This window comes from Chlamydotis macqueenii, chromosome 1 (genome assembly GCF_036417535.1).
Source record: "Chlamydotis macqueenii isolate bChlMac1 chromosome 1, bChlMac1.mat, whole genome shotgun sequence".
Lineage (NCBI taxonomy): Eukaryota > Metazoa > Chordata > Aves > Otidiformes > Otididae > Chlamydotis > Chlamydotis macqueenii.
Window position 1 is genome coordinate 99215715 of NC_141556.1, and position 22303 is coordinate 99238017.

The 22303-nt window shown below is 45.7% G+C and overlaps 2 protein-coding genes across 2 annotated transcripts; both read left to right on the forward strand.

Annotated features, from left to right (window-relative positions):
* The first annotated feature begins 1381 nt into the window (after positions 1-1381).
* Positions 1382-13782, forward strand: LOC147602224 (ADP-ribosylation factor-like protein 13B). The gene is made up of 9 exons (XM_086751414.1): positions 1382-1422; positions 1732-1875; positions 2740-2810; positions 3958-4207; positions 4784-4889; positions 5366-5568; positions 6421-6514; positions 7570-7711; positions 13595-13782. Exons 2-9 carry the CDS (start codon positions 1817-1819, stop codon positions 13780-13782), a joined length of 1113 nt encoding a protein of 370 aa, XP_086607540.1. The 5' UTR covers positions 1382-1422; positions 1732-1816.
* Positions 13783-16106: 2324 nt separating this feature from the next.
* LOC147602225 (ADP-ribosylation factor-like protein 13B) lies at positions 16107-21296 on the forward strand. The gene is made up of 7 exons (XM_086751524.1): positions 16107-16147; positions 16457-16600; positions 17465-17535; positions 18683-18932; positions 19509-19614; positions 20091-20293; positions 21146-21296. The coding sequence occupies exons 2-7, from the start codon at positions 16542-16544 to the stop codon at positions 21294-21296; spliced, it is 840 nt and encodes a 279-aa protein (XP_086607650.1). The 5' UTR covers positions 16107-16147; positions 16457-16541.
* Positions 21297-22303: the final 1007 nt, after the last annotated feature.

A 22303-nucleotide genomic window follows, 5' to 3' on the forward strand; every position in this document is an offset into this window, starting at 1 on the left:
TGCTGGGGAACAAATCTGCCCTGTTTCTGCCGTGGAGCCCTGGCAGAGCCGTGCAAAGGCACCCGTGAAGGCAGAAGCTTCAGAAGAGCAGGGGTTGTTATCCCAGGTGATGAGGTACCACATAGATCTGTGAGGGATGGTTCCCCCAGTTTTTTCCACTTTCCTTGCTCTCGACTGGGAAGATGACAACTTTGGAAAGTTTTCCTATTTAATGATTCCGTTTTCTGCATCATCTGAAATGACCTTAACTTGAGGTTAGTTATCATTTACAAGAGGTAAAAAAATTTGTCTGTTTTTAAAAAGCAAACTGTCTCTGGTAACTCCCAGTATCCCTGCTCTCAGTGAATCTGCTCAAGGAGGCAAGCTGGCAGCAGAGAACATCTGTCTGCGTCTCGGCTGCTCTGGTAGGAATGCAGTTGGGGTTCTTTAGCTTCAGCTGCTGATCAAAATGGGACCTCGGAGGACAGGAGCCTATGAGCTGAGGCTGAATGGCTCTCACGTGCTCAGATCAAAGCTGTCATTGTCTTGGCCCCACCTTGGGCAGCAAGAAGGAGTGTGGTGGGTTGACCTTGGCCAACAGCTAAAGACACAGCCAGGGACTTGCTGGAGAGGGAGAAGAGAGGAGGAGGGTGAGAAGACTTGTGGGTAGAGATAGTGGCCATTGAATGGGGAAAGCAAAAGCTGCGTCCTCCAGCAGAACAAAAAGAGCCATTCGGTCACTGCTGCCCATCAGTGGGTAGATGCTGAGCCACCTTCTGTCAAGCAGAGCCTCAGCATGCGTCCTGACTGCATGTGCAGACAAGCGCAACAACCACAAACGTTTCCCCTCCTCCTCTTTTCCCTGAGCTCTGTTTGCTGAGCACAATCTCATCTGGTATGGAATATCCCTCTGGTCCATTGGGGCAGCTGTCCTGGCTGTACCCCCTCCCAGCCTCCTGGCTGGGGGAGAGTGGCGCAGGGCAGAGCGGGAAGGAGAGAAGCAAGCACTGTCCAGCGAGAGGCAAAAGATTGGTGTGTTCTCAGCAGTGGTTTGGCCAAACAGACAAAGCACAGCCTCACACGGAGTGCGGTGCAGAAGAAAGCAGCCAGACTCGTGACATGCTCCTAGGAGGGAGGCTGTGGATGGGAACTGGGGAAGGAAAATTGCCCAGAGCTTGCCGGTGAAAGGCCTTTACCTGGACAACGGCTGTTGTTTGCAGGAGCGTTGTTTGAGCTGAATAACCAAGGGACTTTCAAAGCTTGTGCATCTTTGTGCACTTGACCGCACGGTTTTTATGAGTTGGAGTGTTTCATAGCTCAGCGTGCGTACCAAGAAAGAAACATGCGCATCATCTCAGCGTTATTCTCCATTGTTTGCTCCACAGAGAAACCTCAGCAAGAGGAACCCAGAGAACCCAGTTTCCTTGTTGTGGATCTGTTTGTGTCAGTGAGGCAAGCCCTGGGATTTCAGAGCTTCCTGTATGTTCCTGCTTTAACTTGCAGGTTTCCTTATGTGCAGTGGTCTTGCCTTCTTATTTTGGAAGAGTGCCGTGTTGTTGCTGCCCAGATACGTAAAATGGGGGCAGATGAAGAGTGAGAGGATGGAAAAGGGAAAGACACCATGAGACTGTCCTGGGGCTGACTGAATACGACACACTCTGAATAAACAGGCTGCTGCTAGGGAAATGGCTTGCCTTGCTTATACACTGGGGCTAACTATGCATTTTTTTTTTGTTTTGTTTTATCCTGAAGTCTCTCTCCCAGTCTTCTTGTGTTCCCCTGGCCTGTCCCCATCGTTTCTGTAGCCTTCTTGGCTCTGACTGGCTAACAAAGAGGGATGTTCAGGCTATTGGCCAGCTGCTGGAACTGGTTAAAACGACGCCAGGAACCCGTCAGGTAAACGCATGAAAGTATTTTACACTTCTGTGCTGACCTTCCCAAACTGTATTTCATGTCCTCTCACCTATGTTTTGCTGTCTTAGCTGTATAACATGATTTCCCATTTTTTAATTCTGAGACAAAAACCTGCATTTTTTTTTTTTTCTCCAAGAGAGAATCAAGACATCTTCTGAACTTAAAAAGTTAATTCAGGTGTTGTTTCTGACTTCTGCAACGTATAAACTTCAAAATACTTGGCCTTCACATACTGTTTGCTCAAGTTGAGCGTTATGGGATGATGCTGTTTCCTAAAATGTTGTATGTGCTCAACAGCACTGGTTTGCACATTTGCAGTGCAGATTGCTCCTGCTTGAAACCAAGGCACAATGAGTACCCGTGCCGCTTGTTGACAGCATCTGCTGTTGTCTACACGAGTGTTGTGTACTGAAATGAGTTTTGAGTAGAGGCACGACTTTGAAGCAGAGTGACAGTGAAAATACAGGGGAATGGGAAAGAAATGACGGAAATTGTTTGAGACCATGACCACACCAAAAGAAAAGGATAAAATTGGCAGTACCGTGAAACTAACTTTCAGCAGGCAAATACAGGTTGAAAGCAAAATCCGTGTCTTCTGTGAAACTTGGAGCACAATCTTAGACTTCTCATTTCATACCTTCTTCTGCTGTTCTGTCTAATCTGAGAGTTGGACACCTTGAACAGCAGATACCAAGCAGCAGGCATTGTTACAATGGTGTATTTTGATCCCTATTCTTCCTACTCCTTAGTGGTAAATTTGCTAGGCGTGTATGAATGAAAGAAGTGATGTCTAGCTAGAGGAAAAATGTTTGAAATGTGTTTCTTGCTTTTTTACTCCTTATGAAGGAAGGTGACTCTGTTAATGGTGGGTCTGGATAATGCTGGCAAAACTGCTATCACCCGAGGAATTCAAGGAGGTAAGCCATTAATTGGTTTATCACCTCAGTGGAGCATTGAAAGAGAGAGTGTAATTACTAATTTTCCATCCTTTTAATCTAAAAATGTTTCTTCGTCTCTTCATTTATCTCTCCCTCCCATACTGTGGAAAGACAATTCTGGTAATGGTACCCCCCAAAGTAGGACAAGGGTGGTTGCCAAAGTGAGCAGGTCACCGGCCCCATTGTGTGAAGAGCTGCAGATGAGAGAAAAATGAAGGAGTCTTACCTTTGTAAGATCAAGATTCTGATTTTTGATATCAGGCAAGTCACACTGCGGTGACTGTAAAGGTCGGTGCTGCCAATCACGTGCTTAATGCTCAGGAGAAGCAGCAGAGCAAGCTCTGCATTTGCTTGTTGGCCACTGCACCTACCATCATGTTGAGCTCCCGTAGACCAAACCCGTGGTAGTTCAACCAAATGGCTACCATTCTGCTACGTCTTTGCCAAAGGTAATAGGATGGTGTGGAGGCAAGGTAGATACTCTGGAGAGAGCTGCCTCTTCAGGCGTTGCACCAGGCAGCATTACGGCCCTTACTCCACTGAGACAGGAAAAAATTGGCGCATAGAGGTGCTGAATTATCTGGGGAACACCGAGACCCAATGATGAGTCCCTTGATGCTTCTGTACCTTGAGTTGACCCCTGTCTTATTAACTGCGCTGAATGCTAAATGGCAACAAAATCTGTTCTGGGTTCTTGTTTAAATTTCATGAGCATCAGAGTGTATTTTGGGAGTAGAGGAAGGTTTTTTCAGTAGCTCAGTAAAGAGCTGAAGGAACATTGTCACTAAAAGGAAGCCGACTGTCTCCATCAGTTGCCTGAAGTGAAAGAAAGTGTAGGACAAAAACTCTGAAGGCTGTAGACCACATTTAAATTCAGAATTACTTTGAATTAGTGAAATGATATAAAATACTCTGGTTGAGAGACCAATGCTTTCATTTGAAATTCCCCGAGGAGAGGGGAAAGTCTTAATGTAAAAAAATAGGTGGTTACCAATATGCTGTCACTGAACAGGTTTCCTCCATGTTTTTAAAACTGGAATTTTGCTACACAAATCACAATGTAAAATGCTGTTGAAATAACTCAGGACACTTTTGACTGAAGGATTTCTTCTGTGAACTCTGACAGAGTCTCCTGAAGACGTGGCTCCAACCGTTGGGTTTTCCAAGGTTAACCTGAAACAGGGACGCTTTGAAGTCACCATCTTTGATTTAGGAGGCGGAAAAGAAATTCGCGACATCTGGAGAAATTACTATGCCGAGTCCCACGGTGTAATATTTGTGGTGGATTCCAGCGACGTGGCAAGAATGGGAGAAACCAGAGAAGCCATGAGAGAGGTTTTAAACAGCCCTAAGATATCAGGAAAACCCATGTTAGTGTAAGTAATGTTCTGAAATGTTCTCCTGACAGCCTGAAGTGTGGTAAATGTTGCCCTTCAGTACACCTTCTCAAGCAGTGTTTCTGTCTAGTACAAACGTAAGTAGAAAGTTACTTATGAAGAGCAAGTTCAAAACATGACAAATCAAGTTGTTTGGCACTGGAGAGAAGTTCTGGAGAGCAGGCAGAGCCGAGGTGATCGTGAAGCAGTGTTCTGTGGGGAAATGCACACGGTTTGGGAAGTTGCAAAGTTCTGAGCTTGCATTCCCGGACTCCACCAGATGGGGCTGCGTAGCTCTAGGTGCAGAACAGTACAATCTTTTCCATCTGCCTTCTTAGGTGTAAAACGGAATTGCTTTGCCGAGGGATGCTTAGAAATGACTGACTATTAGTATCTGCTGAATACAGTGCATGGACTAACATGTTTATTAAGTAGAATTAAAGCTGGAAGTAGGCATTTGATCTTGACTTTCTCCTCCTTCCCCCTCTTCCTCCATTTCTCAAAAATGTAGCTTTTGGAGATGTGAGAATCTCTCACGTCAGGGTGCTAAGTTGTTTCTTTTCATCTTTTCTTTAGGCTGGCAAATAAGCAGGACAGAGAAGAAGCTCTGCCAGAAGCAGATATCATCGAAGTCTTGTCTCTGGAAAAGCTTGCCAATGAACACAAGTGTCTGTGTCAAATTGTAAGTCTGTTTTAAGATGCTTCATTTTCTAATAGGTAGGTGATGCTTGCAAGAAGGTGGGGATTGTGCCACAGAGTGTAAAACCGAAACTGGAACCCTGCAATCCCAGCCACGACACAGTACATCTACTGTTTTGCAAGCAATTGGACTGTTCACCTTGACGTTCTGCCTATGGATCCGTTGAAGAAATCTTTCTAACACGGTTCTCAAAGCGTACCTGCTGGTCCACTCTGAAACCATGTAAAAAAAAATAATTACTGATGTGCTTTAAAACTTGTTTACTTGGACAGCAAGTTTAGTATTCCAAAAAGCACCTAAATGTGTAAAATAACTACATGCAAATTTATTTCCCATACTTGTAAGTCTTTTGCAGGCTTCACAGTCAACAGCAGTTGTTTGGCTCATTTCTCGTTTTCAGCCAAGGAATGTGATCTGAACTGCAAATGATTTTCCCCTCCTTCTCCTTCTGTTGATAGGAACCTTGCTCAACTATCATTAGCTGTCAGAAGAAAATGGATGAAACACTTAGAAAAGGTTTCTGTTGGCTTCTGGGGATCATAGCAAATCATTTTGAGGACTTAGAAGAGCGCATCCAAAGAGACACCAGCGAACAAAAAGCCTATGAAGAACAGATGAAACGAGAACGGGCTGAGCGAGTGAGAAAGATACGAGAAGAAAGGTATTCTCTCTGTCATCTTTCCGCCCTCTGCTTCCTCCCTTTCTCTCAGAGACTGGATTCATTCCTGTACACAGACCTTGTGAGAACCAAGCTATCAAGGATTTAAAGCTGACAACCCAAGAGTCTCCCTATTAAAAGTACAGACCTGAGTGCTAGAGCCTTTCTTTAAGACCTACAGAAACTTTTTTTTTGCCTGGCTCATCCCCTTTATTCTGTTGGCTCTGTGCTGGAAATGCACCCTGAATGAGAATGGCAAGGTGGTTGTGGAACAAACTGGGCCTTGCTAATAGAACTTGACAGGAGGCTAACCTAAGAAAGAAATCCTGTCATTTAATCTTGTTCCCTCCAAGTGTGTTCTAACATCAGCTTTGATTCACGGAAGTTAGACTTTGTAACCCACATGTGAATATCAAAGACTAGATGCCAAACGTGATTCAACACTGTGCTCCATCAACTGCAGGCTATCCAGTTGCAGATGTATTCTGTCACATCTCCAGAAATTGCTTCCAATTCTTGAAGTGCTGATGAACACTCAGGCACACAGCAGCACGTGTTTCTACCTCTGCCACGGCAGATACTTGTGCTTCAGTGATGTGAGCCTGTCCTCTTCATTTTTGGAGAATGTTTTTCAAAATCCAGAAGCATCTTGTAAAAATCAACTGGCATAAACTGGAGGATGAATTAGATGACCTAATAAGTGTTCTCTACTGTGTAAAATTTATGGCTTGGCTTCTTCATAACTCTTTGTTCATCTCCCTTCCTTTCCATGCCCATTCCCCCCCCCAAAAAAACCCGACAAACAAACCCCCCAAACACTAAACCAACTACATAAACTCAACAACAACAACCAAGGGCAAGAGAAGAAGGACGTGTATCTGACGAGGACAGCCCTGAGCCTGAGAACTGTGGAAACCCCTTCCAGCATCTATCTGCTGTCATCTCTGAGGTAGGAGAAGATGTGGAAATCTGGCTCCTTTTAGACCTACCAGTAACACGTGTCTGAGAGGTAATGAGAAAAATGGTTCGATTGCAAGAATTGTCCTATGTCTGTCTGCACAGCATTATTTTATTTATTTCTCCCTCATCTTGGCAGTCTGGTTTTGTGTGCGTTGAATCAAAGCTTTCACGTTAAGAAAATCCCCTCGTATTGATTTGGGGACAAAAATTTTTGTAGACACAGTAACATCAAGGCATTGTAAAGAGATGACTCAACACATTTCCTAATTAAACTCTGGGATATTCAGGAGTGGAAAATATTCCAAGTGTATGAATTTCTTGCAAAGTGTTCTTTTTTATTGTACCGTATTTTTTTATTCGATTGACTTGAGAGAACATCATCTCAAGAAACACTCTAATCCCCAGACTTTTCCATTAAGTAATTCCAACATTTGCTTCTCTCCAGGACAAAAGCACCCGTATCCCTCTCTCTTGTAAAGTCAGCTCCATGCACAGTAGCACACTTTATAATAACATACAGAGTAGAAGAGAAGGGTCCAGCTGGGAGTATTGCAGAGATGGTGATTTGGTGATCTAGCACCTGGGAAACAGCCTGGCATTCAGTCTGTATGACACAAGGGGTATTTGTCCAAATCATGGTAGCACCTTCTGGATACTTTAACTAAATCACTTTTTTTTTTTTTAAAAAAAAGGGATAATTGAAGAAATTAGGAGTTTTCTAACCTTTTGCTCGGGACTGTTGATGCTGTTTATACAGCTAGCATGTTTTTTTGGTCATATGCCTCGAAAGAAAGCAAGAATAGAGGCTATGAACCTAAAGATAATTTATTTTGCTGTTAATTCTTTGTTTTCTTAATTTTATTTTCTTCCTCTGGACAAGATACTGGAAATATAATTTCTTCACCTATTTGAAAATATTTTCTATGCTAGATGAGGGACTGAACAATATTTTAGGAATATTTGGATTTTTAAAATAAACTCCCTGTCTTATTAGTGAGTTTTCAGCATTAGGACTTACTAAAAACATCTTATACTTTTTGTTAGTATGGAAAACAAATTGAAAAGGAAAAGGAGCAGCCAAAGTTGGAGACTGAGAAGGCTGCAGTTCTCCTGAAAGCTGAAGCAGAGCAGGAACAAATGGATGCCCCGACCTCCTCAAGTAGCAGTAGCCAAAAGACAAATGATGGTAAACGAGAAATTTTATGACTAGCAATTCTACAACTACGCAGCTTTTGCAGCACGAAGAAGAGGCCGAGCGTGAAGCCTCAAAAGGCCTTGTCTCAGATAAAACTGGTTCCTTTTAATGTCTCATTTAATGTTATTCTTGATAGAGTTCTTCCCTATGTCTGACTTTTTTTTCATGATGCCACACATCAATGTCATCCACAGAAATCATAAAAAAGCAGCATCAGGTGATTGTCTTGGAGAATCAGCTTTGACCAAGTGTGTGTTTGTTGGTGTGACTGGTAGTGTAGCTGAAACTGGGTTCCGTTGGAACATCATCAAATGTGGGGTACACTTTCCATCAGTACCAGGCTACGTTGAATTTCTTTATTCAACCATAGAGTTTGTATCTATTTTATGCTTATGGTTTATTTGCTCTAGCAAAATGTTCTGTAAATTTTACATTTCACACAAATTTGTGTTTAAGTTCAAACAGAAAATGCTGATGTAGCTCATCCCAACAGTGGTATTAAAAGATGAGGTAAGAGATTCTCTGAGTAGAACTGGATGATAGGTAATGCTTTATTTCTGTTTGGTATAGGTAACAGGAAGAGAAAAATTAAAATCCCCAATTTCAAAAGGCACCACAAAGTAACACCTGTCAACACAGAGGACACTGGTTCCCCAAACCCTACACCAGCACCAGCACTTCTACGGGGTACGTGTACTAACAAACAAGAACTGATGTCTCAATTGGTGGTTATTCGTCGTTTAAAACATTCATTTGGGAATGATGGAACAGGAATGGTCTTCCTACAGAGACAGGCTACTAAAACTCTCTAGGAACTCTTTGGTACTTTTTCCCACTTCATGGTATGGACTTCCAGCAGTTCAATGGTATTAAAAGATGAGGTAAGAGATTCTCTGAGTAGAACTGGATGATACGTAATGCTTTATTTCTGTTTGGTATAGGTAACAGGAAGAGAAAAATTAAAATCCCCAAATTCAAAAGGCACCACAAAGTAACACCTTTCAACACAGAGGACAGTGGTTCCCTAAATTGTATACCAGCAGCAGCTCTTCTACCGGGTAGGTGTACTAACAAACAAGAACTGATGTCTCAATTGGTGGTTATTCGTCATTTAAACATTTGGGAATGATGGAACAGGAATGGTCTTCCTACAGAGACCGGCTACTAAACCTTACTCTCCAGGAACTCTTTGATACCTTTTCCCACTTCATGGTATGGACTTCCAGCAGTACTGATTTGCTCTGCTCTGTGGGGAAAGATGTCATTGCTTTCACAAAAGTGAGTCAGAAACTTGACTAGTCACTGATGAAAAAGTGATTAAAAATTGGAATATTTTCAAGGGCCAATCTGTCCAAATACATCTTGCATTCAAAATAAAAATGGCAGAGTGTATTTCCACTGTCCATCTGTAGACAGTTCATCGTCATCTGATGCAGTGGGGACAGGAGCTGGGTTACCTGCACACTGGAAGAAGTCTGAGGTCCTCAGACACACCCAAGCAGGACTGCAGAGATCCAGCAGGGCTTATTAATTTGGGATCCGTAGTGGCACTTCCACATCCAGGCTGGTTCTGCATGAAGCTGCCTGTTTGTTTCCACATGGACCTGATGATCTGCTCTCACTGACCAGTGCTCATCACTTCACAAGACTGAAGCCCGATGGGCCTGGTGTATTTCTGTCGTTCTGAGAACCACAGGCCACCTCCGGATACATTTGCCGTGTGTAAGCTGACTCCTTGCATTGCCATGCATCAGTTGTCCCAAAATTCTGGATGCTGCATTGCGTTACTGTCACTTACAACTGTATTGCAATGCTGACTTGACTACAGCAACATTCCAATGTTGCTACTTCCTTTTTTCAGTTCTTGTTTGTACACTTTGGATGTCTCATTTCCTATTGTTAGCGATGTTTACAGATTACCATTGAGCTTGATCTTGCAAACGCTGATGCACGTAGAACAAAATGGAGTTAAACCTGTTTTGGTCAATATACCTCCCGACATTCAATAGCACTGTCTGAAAGTTGCTTGTCGGAATTCGCTCTAAACTTCTAGGCTACCTGACTTTCATTCAGGAAGCAAGAATTTTCCTTATTTCAATGGCCTGGAAGCAAGGTAGATGGTAAGTCTACAGAGATTAATGTGTTTTTCTTCTCTGACATTTCTTCCACAGATTTCTATGGAAAACCTCTCCCGCAGACTCTGTGCCAAAGACCCAGCAGTGATTCCCACAATGTTATTGCATAACTGGTTCTCAAACAGCATTTTAAAAAATTTACAAAAAAAAAAATTCAGAGATGTTTTTTAAAATGACAGTGTTAGCTTTTGCCAAATGATGTTATGACCATTAAAATGGAGTTTGTTCTATCCTAGTTGTTCAGACTTTGTGATTCACTTCTCACATCACCAGCTCTTCTTCAGGACTTAGCGTGAAATCAGGAAAGGTCTGTGTGTCCATGGATGCTCATGTGAACATGGTATTGAACACGCAGTGGGTTCACTTGTGCAAATACACAGCTGTAAACCTGAAGAAAAATACCTTCAGGATGCCATGATCCTGGACCGTATGTGCTCACCAAGACCTTTCTCCAGGTGCTGCGCAGTGCTTGGTATTTTTGCAGCTCATCAATGGTTCTAAAGCATTTGGTAGGATTCACGTATGATGGGGTGAACATAGGAAGGTCATGCAACAACTATGGAGTCTGTTTTTCTAACTTTTTATAGAATTAGTTGAAAGTTTGAGTGGACAGACGTACCTACGGCCAATAAAATGATACCTAGAAAGCATGAGAACGCTGATGGTCAAATGCATACAAGCAGAGGATGTTTGACTCTTCCATTTCTCTTACAGCAGCAATTCCTCTCCTGAGGGATGACATGACCAGACGCAGACTTCCTATTTCTGGCAATGTGAAGGGGGAGGAAGTTAGACAGGGAAGTTTAAGAGAAATACGTTTTCTACCAATACGTGCTATTTTGAATCATCTGAAATCTTCCCATGTGTGGTTTTCTTTGTTTTGTTACCTGAGTTGGGCATAGGTAGAAATTCAGTTGAGAAAACAGAGCTGAATCGTGTGTAGTCTACTACAACGTCCCGGAAAATTGCACACAGTGACAGTTTTGCACTAATTCAGTCATCAGCTCTGATGGAAAACTGCATTAACTGGTAGCGAATCATAGAACTGTTAGGGCTGGAAGGGGCCTTTGAAGGTCATCCAGTCCAACCCCCCTGCAAGGAGCAGGGACATCTCCCACCAGATCAGGTTGGTCAGAGTCCCCTGCAACCTGGCCTTGAACGTTTCCAGGGATGGGGCATCCACCACCGCTCTGGCCAACCTGTGCCAGTGCTCCACCACCCTCAGTGTCAAAAATTGTGTCCTGATATCTCATCTGAATCTACCTCCCTCTACTTTGAAACCATTACCCCTTGTCCCGTCACAACAGGCCCTGCTGAAGAGTTTCTCCCCATCTTCCCTGTAGGCCCCCTTGAGGTACTGGAAGGCCGCTAGAAGCTATGCAGAGCAGCAGATAAGCTCCTGCGCTTTTTCATCTCGATAAGACTGAAATGCCATCTTGAAAACAAAAGAAGCCCCAGATTTTTAAGGACTTACAGAATACTTCCATGTCATGTGTTAGTTTTGCATGTTAAAAATCACAGAGAAGTGACACATAAACAACGAGGGTTACAATTGCATCTGTGCCTATTTAAATGCTTTTCCTCTTCCCTGGGAGACAGCCATGGGTCTCTTGCTTGCGAGGACAGCGTTATGCCGGCTCTCTGTCCGGCTGTCTGCCCCACGATGCACCGGAGCCCCGCTGCGGGGAAAGCAAGGCGTCACACGGCTGCCGTTGAGCCAAGCTTTCAATTTAATGCTGCGCAACACAGCATTATCTACCCGAACACCCCCTGCGCCCGCGAACACACCCGCCCCCTGCGCCCATGGACCTATCCGCGCCTCGCGCGCAAATCGCCGCGGACCTTCCTGTGCACGTGCAGCCCCGCTCGCAGCCCTTCCCGTGCACGTGCAGCCCAGCCCCGCTCGGAGCCTTGTTGCGAAGCTGCAAGTTCTGCCGTGCAACACCCACCAGTCTGCGAACGTTACCCCACAGCGTTATGCCGCCTGCTTACAGCAAGGATGGAAACCCTCTTTCAAAGGGATTCTGGAAGAAGCATTCCTTGATCTCCTGCTACACCCCAGTCCTCCATCCCATGGTATTACCAACAGATTTTGGTAGCTAGCAAAGCAAGGCAATGTTTATATTCAGCACTTTGGCATGAGAAATCTTTGCCAGGTCCCCCTGAGAGCAGTGTGTTACACAAATAAATACCTACCCTATCAATCCAAATGAAATTATTACCTGAGATTTGTGAAGGGTCTATGTGGGGGGGGAGGGGGAAATCCGTCGTAAGAATGGGATGTTTGGAATGGGTGGAGAGGAATGTTCCAAATCTGCTAGTTCCGTGTGAGGATGAAACCATTTGTGTGTGACCGTCAGGACGGGAATACTTTCGTTGTATTCTAGTAGCACAACACAGTCAGTTTGATTTGATTATTCTCAAGATTTCATCATTTTAACTTCACACCAACACACTAGGAAGTGGAGGGAGGGGGTTGCATAAAAGCGGATGTGTGCAATCTGGATCTTGCTGTCTTTAGCTGTGTTACCGCCAGCTTTACAAGATGCCAGCTTTCTCATGGCCCCCTTGTGAGCCCTGCTGATGAGGATCAAGATGGAAACAGCACGGCATCCGCAGAGAGGGCCACGAGGCAAGTGGTACTGGCCATCCTCAAGCACATCAGTCACCCCGCTGGCCACTGGCCACCAGCGGGGCCGAGAAGCCCCTGTGCAAGAGGCTCTAAGCCCACGTTCTCTTTCACCTTCTGTGTGAGCTTGAGAAAGGCTGTGGTGATTATCCTTTCCCTGAGACCCCAAGATCTGTAACTCTGTCCTCTGGAGGCCTGTCTGTCACTTCAAAATAGGTTTCTCAGCTTGGCTGTTTCAGAGGACTTTTCAAATCAGGTTGCCAGGAGTGTTCTCCTGACCATTTTCTTCTCCAGTAGAAACCAGCAGACTTCCTCAGAACAGTTCTTTTTGGATAGAATGATGTCACATTAGAAAAGACCGATGGACACTAACAAAGCAAGCAGCACAGGTTTGGTTTTTTTTTTTTTTTTGAATAAAATTCGAACAGTATTTGTTCCACTAAGATATTCCAGTCTTTGAGTTGAAAACTTTGTACTGTTGCTTCAGCATGCTACCCAGGAACTTTGCCAAACTGTCTGTCAGCTTCCTATAGAATTGTCCTGGGTTTATCGAGCGAGGGAGGCTACGGTGGCAGCTTCTGTAACAAGTTGTTTCCCTTTTGTCCAGTGGACTGGGCCCGGCCCAGGGCAGACCTGCTGCTGGCCAGGGCCGAGCCAGCTGGTGACAGAATGTTCCCTGCCAAAGCCTCTGCCACCGTGTATTTAAGAAGGGGAAGAACAGGAAAGAAAAAAATAACAACATGTGAGGATGCTGAGCGTGGGCAAAGGGGGAGACGCAAGCCTGGTGGGCCTTGCGGCCCTCACCCCCTGGCCTCCCTCTGGGCGGCCGACTGGGCCCGGCCTGGCTGCAAGAAGTGGAGAGGAGATGGGATGTGAAGAGACCCTAGGAGGCGTCTGCCCGAGCCTGATCGTGGGGAATTTCTGGTGAGAGGAACGGCTGCAGGTGCCAAGGTCAGTGAAGAAGGAGGGGGAGGAGTAACGCGGGTCCCGGCCAAGATTCCCCCGCAGCCCGTGGTGCAGCCCGTGGTGAGGCCGGTTGTCCCCTTGCAGCCCGGGGAGGACCCCACACTGGGGCAGGCGGATGCCTGAAAGAGGCTGTGGCCCATGGAGGGCCCGTGCTGCAGCACTACTACCGCGGCGCCGCGCACAGCGAGCGGGACAGCGCCCACCGCGGACGGACGCGCACCTGCGCGGACAGGCCACGCCCCCGCGCACGCCTGAGGGGTGGCGCCTGTGCTTCCCTTCGGACAGCGGGACCGGGAGGGGCGGGCGTTCTGGCCTCGCCCCCTTACAGCTGATTGGCTGGTCCTCCGCGGGGTGGTAACCTCCTATTGGCTAGCCGCGGGCTTGCCCTCGCCTGTGCGCCCTCGGGTTCCGCTGTTGCCGAGCGGCCGGTCCATGACAGCCTCCGCTTAGCGGTGGCCAGGGGTTACCGGCCTGGTTACGCGTCGCCGGTGCCTCGGACATCTCGGCTTCGACCAGTGAGCGGCTCAGCATGAGCGGGGCTCCGGGCAGTGATCCCGGAGCGGGCGCGCCGCGTTCGGCGCGGCGAAGCCGAAATGGAACGCCGCCGCCACCGCCGCCTCGAACTCCCCTCGCCCGCCGCGCTCGGCCGCGTTCTCCCGTCGCCCGGGGCAACACCGGTCGCGCTGGCAGCCCTGAGCGCGCGGCCGGCCGGTGCGGAGCTGCGGCGGTGAGTGCCTGGTGCCGGCAGCTGCTGCTGGCGCTGCTGGCGGTGCTGCTGGGAGGCGGCCGGCTGCGCGGCCCGGCCCCGTTTGCCCAAAAAGCGCCACAAGCCCCGCGGGGGGTCGGGAGGTGCCGCGGGAGAGGGCCGGAGCTGAAGCGGGGCCGCCCCCACGACACGCAGCCGGGGGCAGGGGCGGGAAATGGTTCCGTGAGGCGGCCCAGGCGCCGGCGCTGTGACCGGTCTGTCCGTGCGCTGCGCGCTGAGCCGTTACATTTCGCCGCTCGGCAGAACGGGCTGGAAACTTGCGCGGCCGTGCTCTCCGAGCCAGCTCCGCCGGGGCTGACCCGTGGGCTGGGACAGCGTCCGCCCCTGCGCGGGAGGGTTTTTGGCAGTGCGGTGCCTTCTGCGGAGCCCCGTTTTGATCCTTGTCACCGTCTTGCTCTCCTTTTCAGGGACCGGTCAGTTCTGCACACACGGAGCTCGCTTGTGGAGAAGCTCTTCTCGGGTAATCTCATAGAACGGGGTTTAAGTAGTTCAACAGGATCTGCCGTCTCTGCTGGGGAACAAATCTGCCCTGTTTCTGCCGTGGAGCCCTGGCAGAGCCGTGCAAAGGCACCCGTGAAGGCAGAAGCTTCAGAAGAGCAGGGGTTGTTATCCCAGGTGATGAGGTACCACATAGATCTGTGAGGGATGGTTCCCCTAGTTTTTTCCACTTTCCTTGCTCTCGACTGGGAAGATGACAACTTTGGAAAGTTTTCCTATTTAATGATTCCGTTTTCTGCATCATCTGAAATGACCTTAACTTGAGGTTAGTTATCATTTACAAGAGGTAAAAAAATTTGTCTGTTTTTAAAAAGCAAACTGTCTCTGGTAACTCCCAGTATCCCTGCTCTCAGTGAATCTGCTCATGGAGGCAAGCTGGCAGCAGAGAACGTCTGTCTGCGTCTCGGCTGCTCTGGTAGGAATGCAGTTGGGGTTCTTTAGCTTCAGCTGCTGATCAAAATGGGACCTCGGAGGACAGGAGCCTATGAGCTGAGGCTGAATGGCTCTCACGTGCTCAGATCAAAGCTGTCATTGTCTTGGCCCCACCTTGGGCAGCAAGAAGGAGTGTGGTGGGTTGACCTTGGCCAACAGCTAAAGACACAGCCAGGGACTTGCTGGAGAGGGAGAAGAGAGGAGGAGGGTGAGAAGACTTGTGGGTAGAGATAGTGGCCATTGAATGGGGAAAGCAAAAGCTGCGTCCTCCAGCAGAACAAAAAGAGCCATTCGGTCACTGCTGCCCATCAGTGGGTAGATGCTGAGCCACCTTCTGTCAAGCAGAGCCTCAGCATGCGTCCTGACTGCATGTGCAGACAAGCGCAACAACCACGAACGTTTCCCCTCCTCCTCTTTTCCCTGAGCTCTGTTTGCTGAGCACAATCTCATCTGGTATGGAATATCCCTCTGGTCCACTGGGGCAGCTGTCCTGGCTGTACCCCCTCCCAGCCTCCTGGCTGGGGGAGAGTGGCGCAGGGCAGAGCGGGAAGGAGAGAAGCAAGCATTGTCCAGCGAGAGGCAAAAGATTGGTGTGTTCTCAGCAGTGGTTTGGCCAAACAGACAAAGCACAGCCTCACACGGAGTGCGGTGCAGAAGAAAGCAGCCAGACTCGTGACATGCTCCTAGGAGGGAGGCTGTGGATGGGAACTGGGGAAGGAAAATTGCCCACAGCTTGCCGGTGAAAGGCCTTTACCTGGACAACGGCTGTTGTTTGCAGGAGCGTTGTTTGAGCTGAATAACCAAGGGACTTTCAAAGCTTGTGCATCTTTGTGCACTTGACCGCACGGTTTTTATGAGTTGGAGTGTTTCATAGCTCAGCGTGCGTACCAAGAAAGAAACATGCGCATCATCTCAGCGTTATTCTCCATTGTTTGCTCCACAGAGAAACCTCAGCAAGAGGAACCCAGAGAACCCAGTTTCCTTGTTGTGGATCTGTTTGTGTCAGTGAGGCAAGCCCTGGGATTTCAGAGCTTCCTGTATGTTCCTGCTTTAACTTGCAGGTTTCCTTATGTGCAGTGGTCTTGCCTTCTTATTTTGGAAGAGTGCCGTGTTGTTGCTGCCCAGATACGTAAAATGGGGGCAGATGAAGAGTGAGAGGATGGAAAAGGGAAAGACACCATGAGACTGTCCTGGGGCTGACTGAATACGACACACTCTGAATAAACAGGCTGCTGCTAGGGAAATGGCTTGCCTTGCTTATACACTGGGGCTAACTATGCATTTTTTTTTTGTTTTGTTTTATCCTGAAGTCTCTCTCCCAGTCTTCTTGTGTTCCCCTGGCCTGTCCCCATCGTTTCTGTAGCCTTCTTGGCTCTGACTGGCTAACAAAGAGGGATGTTCAGGCTATTGGCCAGCTGCTGGAACTGGTTAAAACGACGCCAGGAACCCGTCAGGTAAACACATAAAAGTATTTTACACTTCTGTGCTGACCTTCCCAAACTGTATTTCATGTCCTCTCACCTATGTTTTGCTGTCTTAGCTGTATAACATGATTTCCCATTTTTTAATTCTGAGACAAAAACCTGCATTTTTTTTTTTTTCTCCAAGAGAGAATCAAGACATCTTCTGAACTTAAAAAGTTAATTCAGGTGTTGTTTCTGACTTCTGCAACGTATAAACTTCAAAATACTTGGCCTTCACATACTGTTTGCTCAAGTTGAGCGTTATGGGATGATGCTGTTTCCTAAAATGTTGTATGTGCTCAACAGCACTGGTTTGCACATTTGCAGTGCAGATTGCTCCTGCTTGAAACCAAGGCACAATGAGTACCCGTGCCGCTTGTTGACAGCATCTGCTGTTGTCTACACAAGTGTTGTGTACTGAAATAAGTTTTGAGTAGAGGCACGACTTTGAAGCAGAGTGACAGTGAAAATACAGGGGAGTGGGAAAGAAATGACGGAAATTGTTTGAGACCATGACCACACCAAAAGAAAAGGATAAAATTGGCAGTACCGTGAAACTAACTTTCAGCAGGCAAATACAGGTTGAAAGCAAAATCCGTGTCTCCTGTGAAACTTGGAGCACAATCTTAGACTTCTCATTTCATACCTTCTTCTGCTGTTCTGTCTAATCTGAGAGTTGGACACCTTGAACAGCAGATACCAAGCAGCAGGCGTTGTTACAATGGTGTATTTTGATCCCTATTCTTCCTACTCCTTAGTGGTAAATTTGCTAGGCGTGTATGAATGAAAGAAGTGATGTCTAGCTAGAGGAAAAATGTTTGAAATGTGTTTCTTGCTTTTTTACTCCTTATGAAGGAAGGTGACTCTGTTAATGGTGGGTCTGGATAATGCTGGCAAAACTGCTATCACCCGAGGAATTCAAGGAGGTAAGCCATTAATTGGTTTATCACCTCAGTGGAGCATTGAAAGAGAGAGTGTAATTACTAATTTTCCATCCTTTTAATCTAAAAATGTTTCTTCGTCTCTTCATTTATCTCTCCCTCCCATACTGTGGAAAGACAATTCTGGTAATGGTACCCCCCAAAGTAGGACAAGGGTGGTTGCCAAAGTGAGCAGGTCACCGGCCCCATTGTGTGAAGAGCTGCAGATGAGAGAAAAATGAAGGAGTCTTACCTTTGTAAGATCAAGATTCTGATTTTTGATATCAGGCAAGTCACACTGCGGTGACTGTAAAGGTCGGTGCTGCCAATCACGTGCTTAATGCTCAGGAGAAGCAGCAGAGCAAGCTCTGCATTTGCTTGTTGGCCACTGCACCTACCATCATGTTGAGCTCCCGTAGACCAAACCCGTGGTAGTTCAACCAAATGGCTACCATTCTGCTACGTCTTTGCCAAAGGTAATAGGATGGTGTGGAGGCAAGGTAGATACTCTGGAGAGAGCTGCCTCTTCAGGCGTTGCACCAGGCAGCATTACAGCCCTTACTCCACTGAGACAGGAAAAAATTGGCGCATAGAGGTGCTGAATTATCTGGGGAACACCGAGACCCAATGATGAGTCCCTTGATGCTTCTGTACCTTGAGTTGACCCCTGTCTTATTAACTGCGCTGAATGCTAAATGGCAACAAAATCTGTTCTGGGTTCTTGTTTAAATTTCATGAGCATCAGAGTGTATTTTGGGAGTAGAGGAAGGTTTTTTCAGTAGCTCAGTAAAGAGCTGAAGGAACATTGTCACTAAAAGGAAGCCGACTGTCTCCATCAGTTGCCTGAAGTGAAAGAGAGTGTAGGACAAAAACTCTGAAGGCTGTAGACCACATTTAAATTCAGAATTACTTTGAATTAGTGAAATGATATAAAATACTCTGGTTGAGAGACCAATGCTTTCATTTGAAATTCCCCGAGGAGAGGGGAAAGTCTTAATGTAAAAAAATAGGTGGTTACCAATATGCTGTCACTGAACAGGTTTGCTCCATGTTTTTAAAACTGGAATTTTGCTACACAAATCACAATGTAAAATGCTGTTGAAATAACTCAGGACACTTTTGACTGAAGGATTTCTTCTGTGAACTCTGACAGAGTCTCCTGAAGACGTGGCTCCAACCGTTGGGTTTTCCAAGGTTAACCTGAAACAGGGACGCTTTGAAGTCACCATCTTTGATTTAGGAGGCGGAAAAGAAATTCGCGACATCTGGAGAAATTACTATGCCGAGTCCCACGGTGTAATATTTGTGGTGGATTCCAGCGACGTGGCAAGAATGGGAGAAACCAGAGAAGCCATGAGAGAGGTTTTAAACAGCCCTAAGATATCAGGAAAACCCATGTTAGTGTAAGTAATGTTCTGAAATGTTCTCCTGACAGCCTGAAGTGTGGTAAATGTTGCCCTTCAGTACACCTTCTCAAGCAGTGTTTCTGTCTAGTACAAACGTAAGTAGAAAGTTACTTATGAAGAGCAAGTTCAAAACATGACAAATCAAGTTGTTTGGCACTGGAGAGAAGTTCTGGAGAGCAGGCAGAGCCGAGGTGATCGTGAAGCAGTGTTCTGTGGGGAAATGCACACGGTTTGGGAAGTTGCAAAGTTCTGAGCTTGCATTCCCGGACTCCACCAGATGGGGCTGCGTAGCTCTAGGTGCAGAACAGTACAGTCTTTTCCATCTGCCTTCTTAGGTGTAAAACGGAATTGCTTTGCCGAGGGATGCTTAGAAATGACTGACTATTAGTATCTGCTGAATACAGTGCATGGACTAACATGTTTATTAAGTAGAATTAAAGCTGGAAGTAGGCATTTGATCTTGACTTTCTCCTCCTTCCCCCTCTTCCTCCATTTCTCAAAAATGTAGCTTTTGGAGATGTGAGAATCTCTCACATCAGGGTGCTAAGTTGTTTCTTTTCATCTTTTCTTTAGGCTGGCAAATAAGCAGGACAGAGAAGAAGCTCTGCCAGAAGCAGATATCATCGAAGTCTTGTCTCTGGAAAAGCTTGCCAATGAACACAAGTGTCTGTGTCAAATTGTAAGTCTGTTTTAAGATGCTTCATTTTCTAATAGGTAGGTGATGCTTGCAAGAAGGTGGGGATTGTGCCACAGAGTGTAAAACCGAAACTGGAACCCTGCAATCCCAGCCACGACACAGTACATCTACTGTTTTGCAAGCAATTGGACTGTTCACCTTGACGTTCTGCCTATGGATCCGTTGAAGAAATCTTTCTAACACGGTTCTCAAAGCGTACCTGCTGGTCCACTCTGAAACCATGTAAAAAAAAATAATTACTGATGTGGTTTAAAACTTGTTTACTTGGACAGCAAGTTTAGTATTCCAAAAAGCACCTAAATGTGTAAAATAACTACATGCAAATTTATTTCCCATACTTGTAAGTCTTTTGCAGGCTTCACAGTCAACAGCAATTGTTTGGCTCATTTCTCGTTTTCAGCCAAGGAATGTGATCTGAACTGCAAATGATTTTCCCCTCCTTCTCCTTCTGTTGATAGGAACCTTGCTCAACTATCATTAGCTGTCAGAAGAAAATGGATGAAACACTTAGAAAAGGTTTCTGTTGGCTTCTGGGGATCATAGCAAATCATTTTGAGGACTTAGAAGAGCGCATCCAAAGAGACACCAGCGAACAAAAAGCCTATGAAGAACAGATGAAACGAGAACGGGCTGAGCGAGTGAGAAAGATACGAGAAGAAAGGTATTCTCTCTGTCATCTTTCCGCCCTCTGCTTCCTCCCTTTCTCTCAGAGACTGGATTCATTCCTGTACACAGACCTTGTGAGAACCAAGCTATCAAGGATTTAAAGCTGACAACCCAAGAGTCTCCCTATTAAAAGTACAGACCTGAGTGCTAGAGCCTTTCTTTAAGACCTACAGAAACTTTTTTTTTGCCTGGCTCATCCCCTTTATTCTGTTGGCTCTGTGCTGGAAATGCACCCTGAATGAGAATGGCAAGGTGGTTGTGGAACAAACTGGGCCTTGCTAATAGAACTTGACAGGAGGCTAACCTAAGAAAGAAATCCTGTCATTTAATCTTGTTCCCTCCAAGTGTGTTCTAACATCAGCTTTGATTCACGGAAGTTAGACTTTGTAACCCACATGTGAATATCAAAGACTAGATGCCAAACGTGATTCAACACTGTGCTCCATCAACTGCAGGCTATCCAGTTGCAGATGTATTCTGTCACATCTCCAGAAATTGCTTCCAATTCTTGAAGTGCTGATGAACACTCAGGCACACAGCAGCACGTGTTTCTACCTCTGCCACGGCAGATACTTGTGCTTCAGTGATGTGAGCCTGTCCTCTTCATTTTTGGAGAATGTTTTTCAAAATCCAGAAGCATCTTGTAAAAATCAACTGGCATAAACTGGAGGATGAATTAGATGACCTAATAAGTGTTCTCTACTGTGTAAAATTTATGGCTTGGCTTCTTCATAACTCTTTGTTCATCTCCCTTCCTTTCCATGCCCATTCCCCCCCCCAAAAAAACCCGACAAACAAACCCCCAAAACACTAAACCAACTACATAAACTCAACAACAACAACCAAGGGCAAGAGAAGAAGGACGTGTATCTGACGAGGACAGCCCTGAGCCTGAGAACTGTGGAAACCCCTTCCAGCATCTATCTGCTGTCATCTCTGAGGTAGGAGAAGATGTGGAAATCTGGCTCCTTTTAGACCTACCAGTAACACGTGTCTGAGAGGTAATGAGAAAAATGGTTCGATTGCAAGAATTGTCCTATGTCTGTCTGCACAGCATTATTTTATTTATTTCTCCCTCATCTTGGCAGTCTGGTTTTGTGTGCGTTGAATCAAAGCTTTCACGTTAAGAAAATCCCCTCGTATTGATTTGGGGACAAAAATTTTTGTAGACACAGTAACATCAAGGCATTGTAAAGAGATGACTCAACACATTTCCTAATTAAACTCTGGGATATTCAGGAGTGGAAAATATTCCAAGTGTATGAATTTCTTGCAAAGTGTTCTTTTTTATTGTACCGTATTTTTTTATTCGATTGACTTGAGAGAACATCATCTCAAGAAACACTCTAATCCCCAGACTTTTCCATTAAGTAATTCCAACATTTGCTTCTCTCCAGGACAAAAGCACCCGTATCCCTCTCTCTTGTAAAGTCAGCTCCATGCACAGTAGCACACTTTATAATAACATACAGAGTAGAAGAGAAGGGTCCAGCTGGGAGTATTGCAGAGATGGTGATTTGGTGATCTAGCACCTGGGAAACAGCCTGGCATTCAGTCTGTATGACACAAGGGGTATTTGTCCAAATCATGGTAGCACCTTCTGGATACTTTAACTAAATCACTTTTTTTTTTTTAAAAAAAAAGGGATAATTGAAGAAATTAGGAGTTTTCTAACCTTTTGCTCGGGACTGTTGATGCTGTTTATATAGCTAGCATGTTTTTTTGGTCATATGCCTCGAAAGAAAGCAAGAATAGAGGCTATGAACCTAAAGATAATTTATTTTGCTGTTAATTCTTTGTTTTCTTAATTTTATTTTCTTCCTCTGGACAAGATACTGGAAATATAATTTCTTCACCTATTTGAAAATATTTTCTATGCTAGATGAGGGACTGAACAATATTTTAGGAATATTTGGATTTTTAAAATAAACTCCCTGTCTTATTAGTGAGTTTTCAGCATTAGGACTTACTAAAAACATCTTATACTTTTTGTTAGTATGGAAAA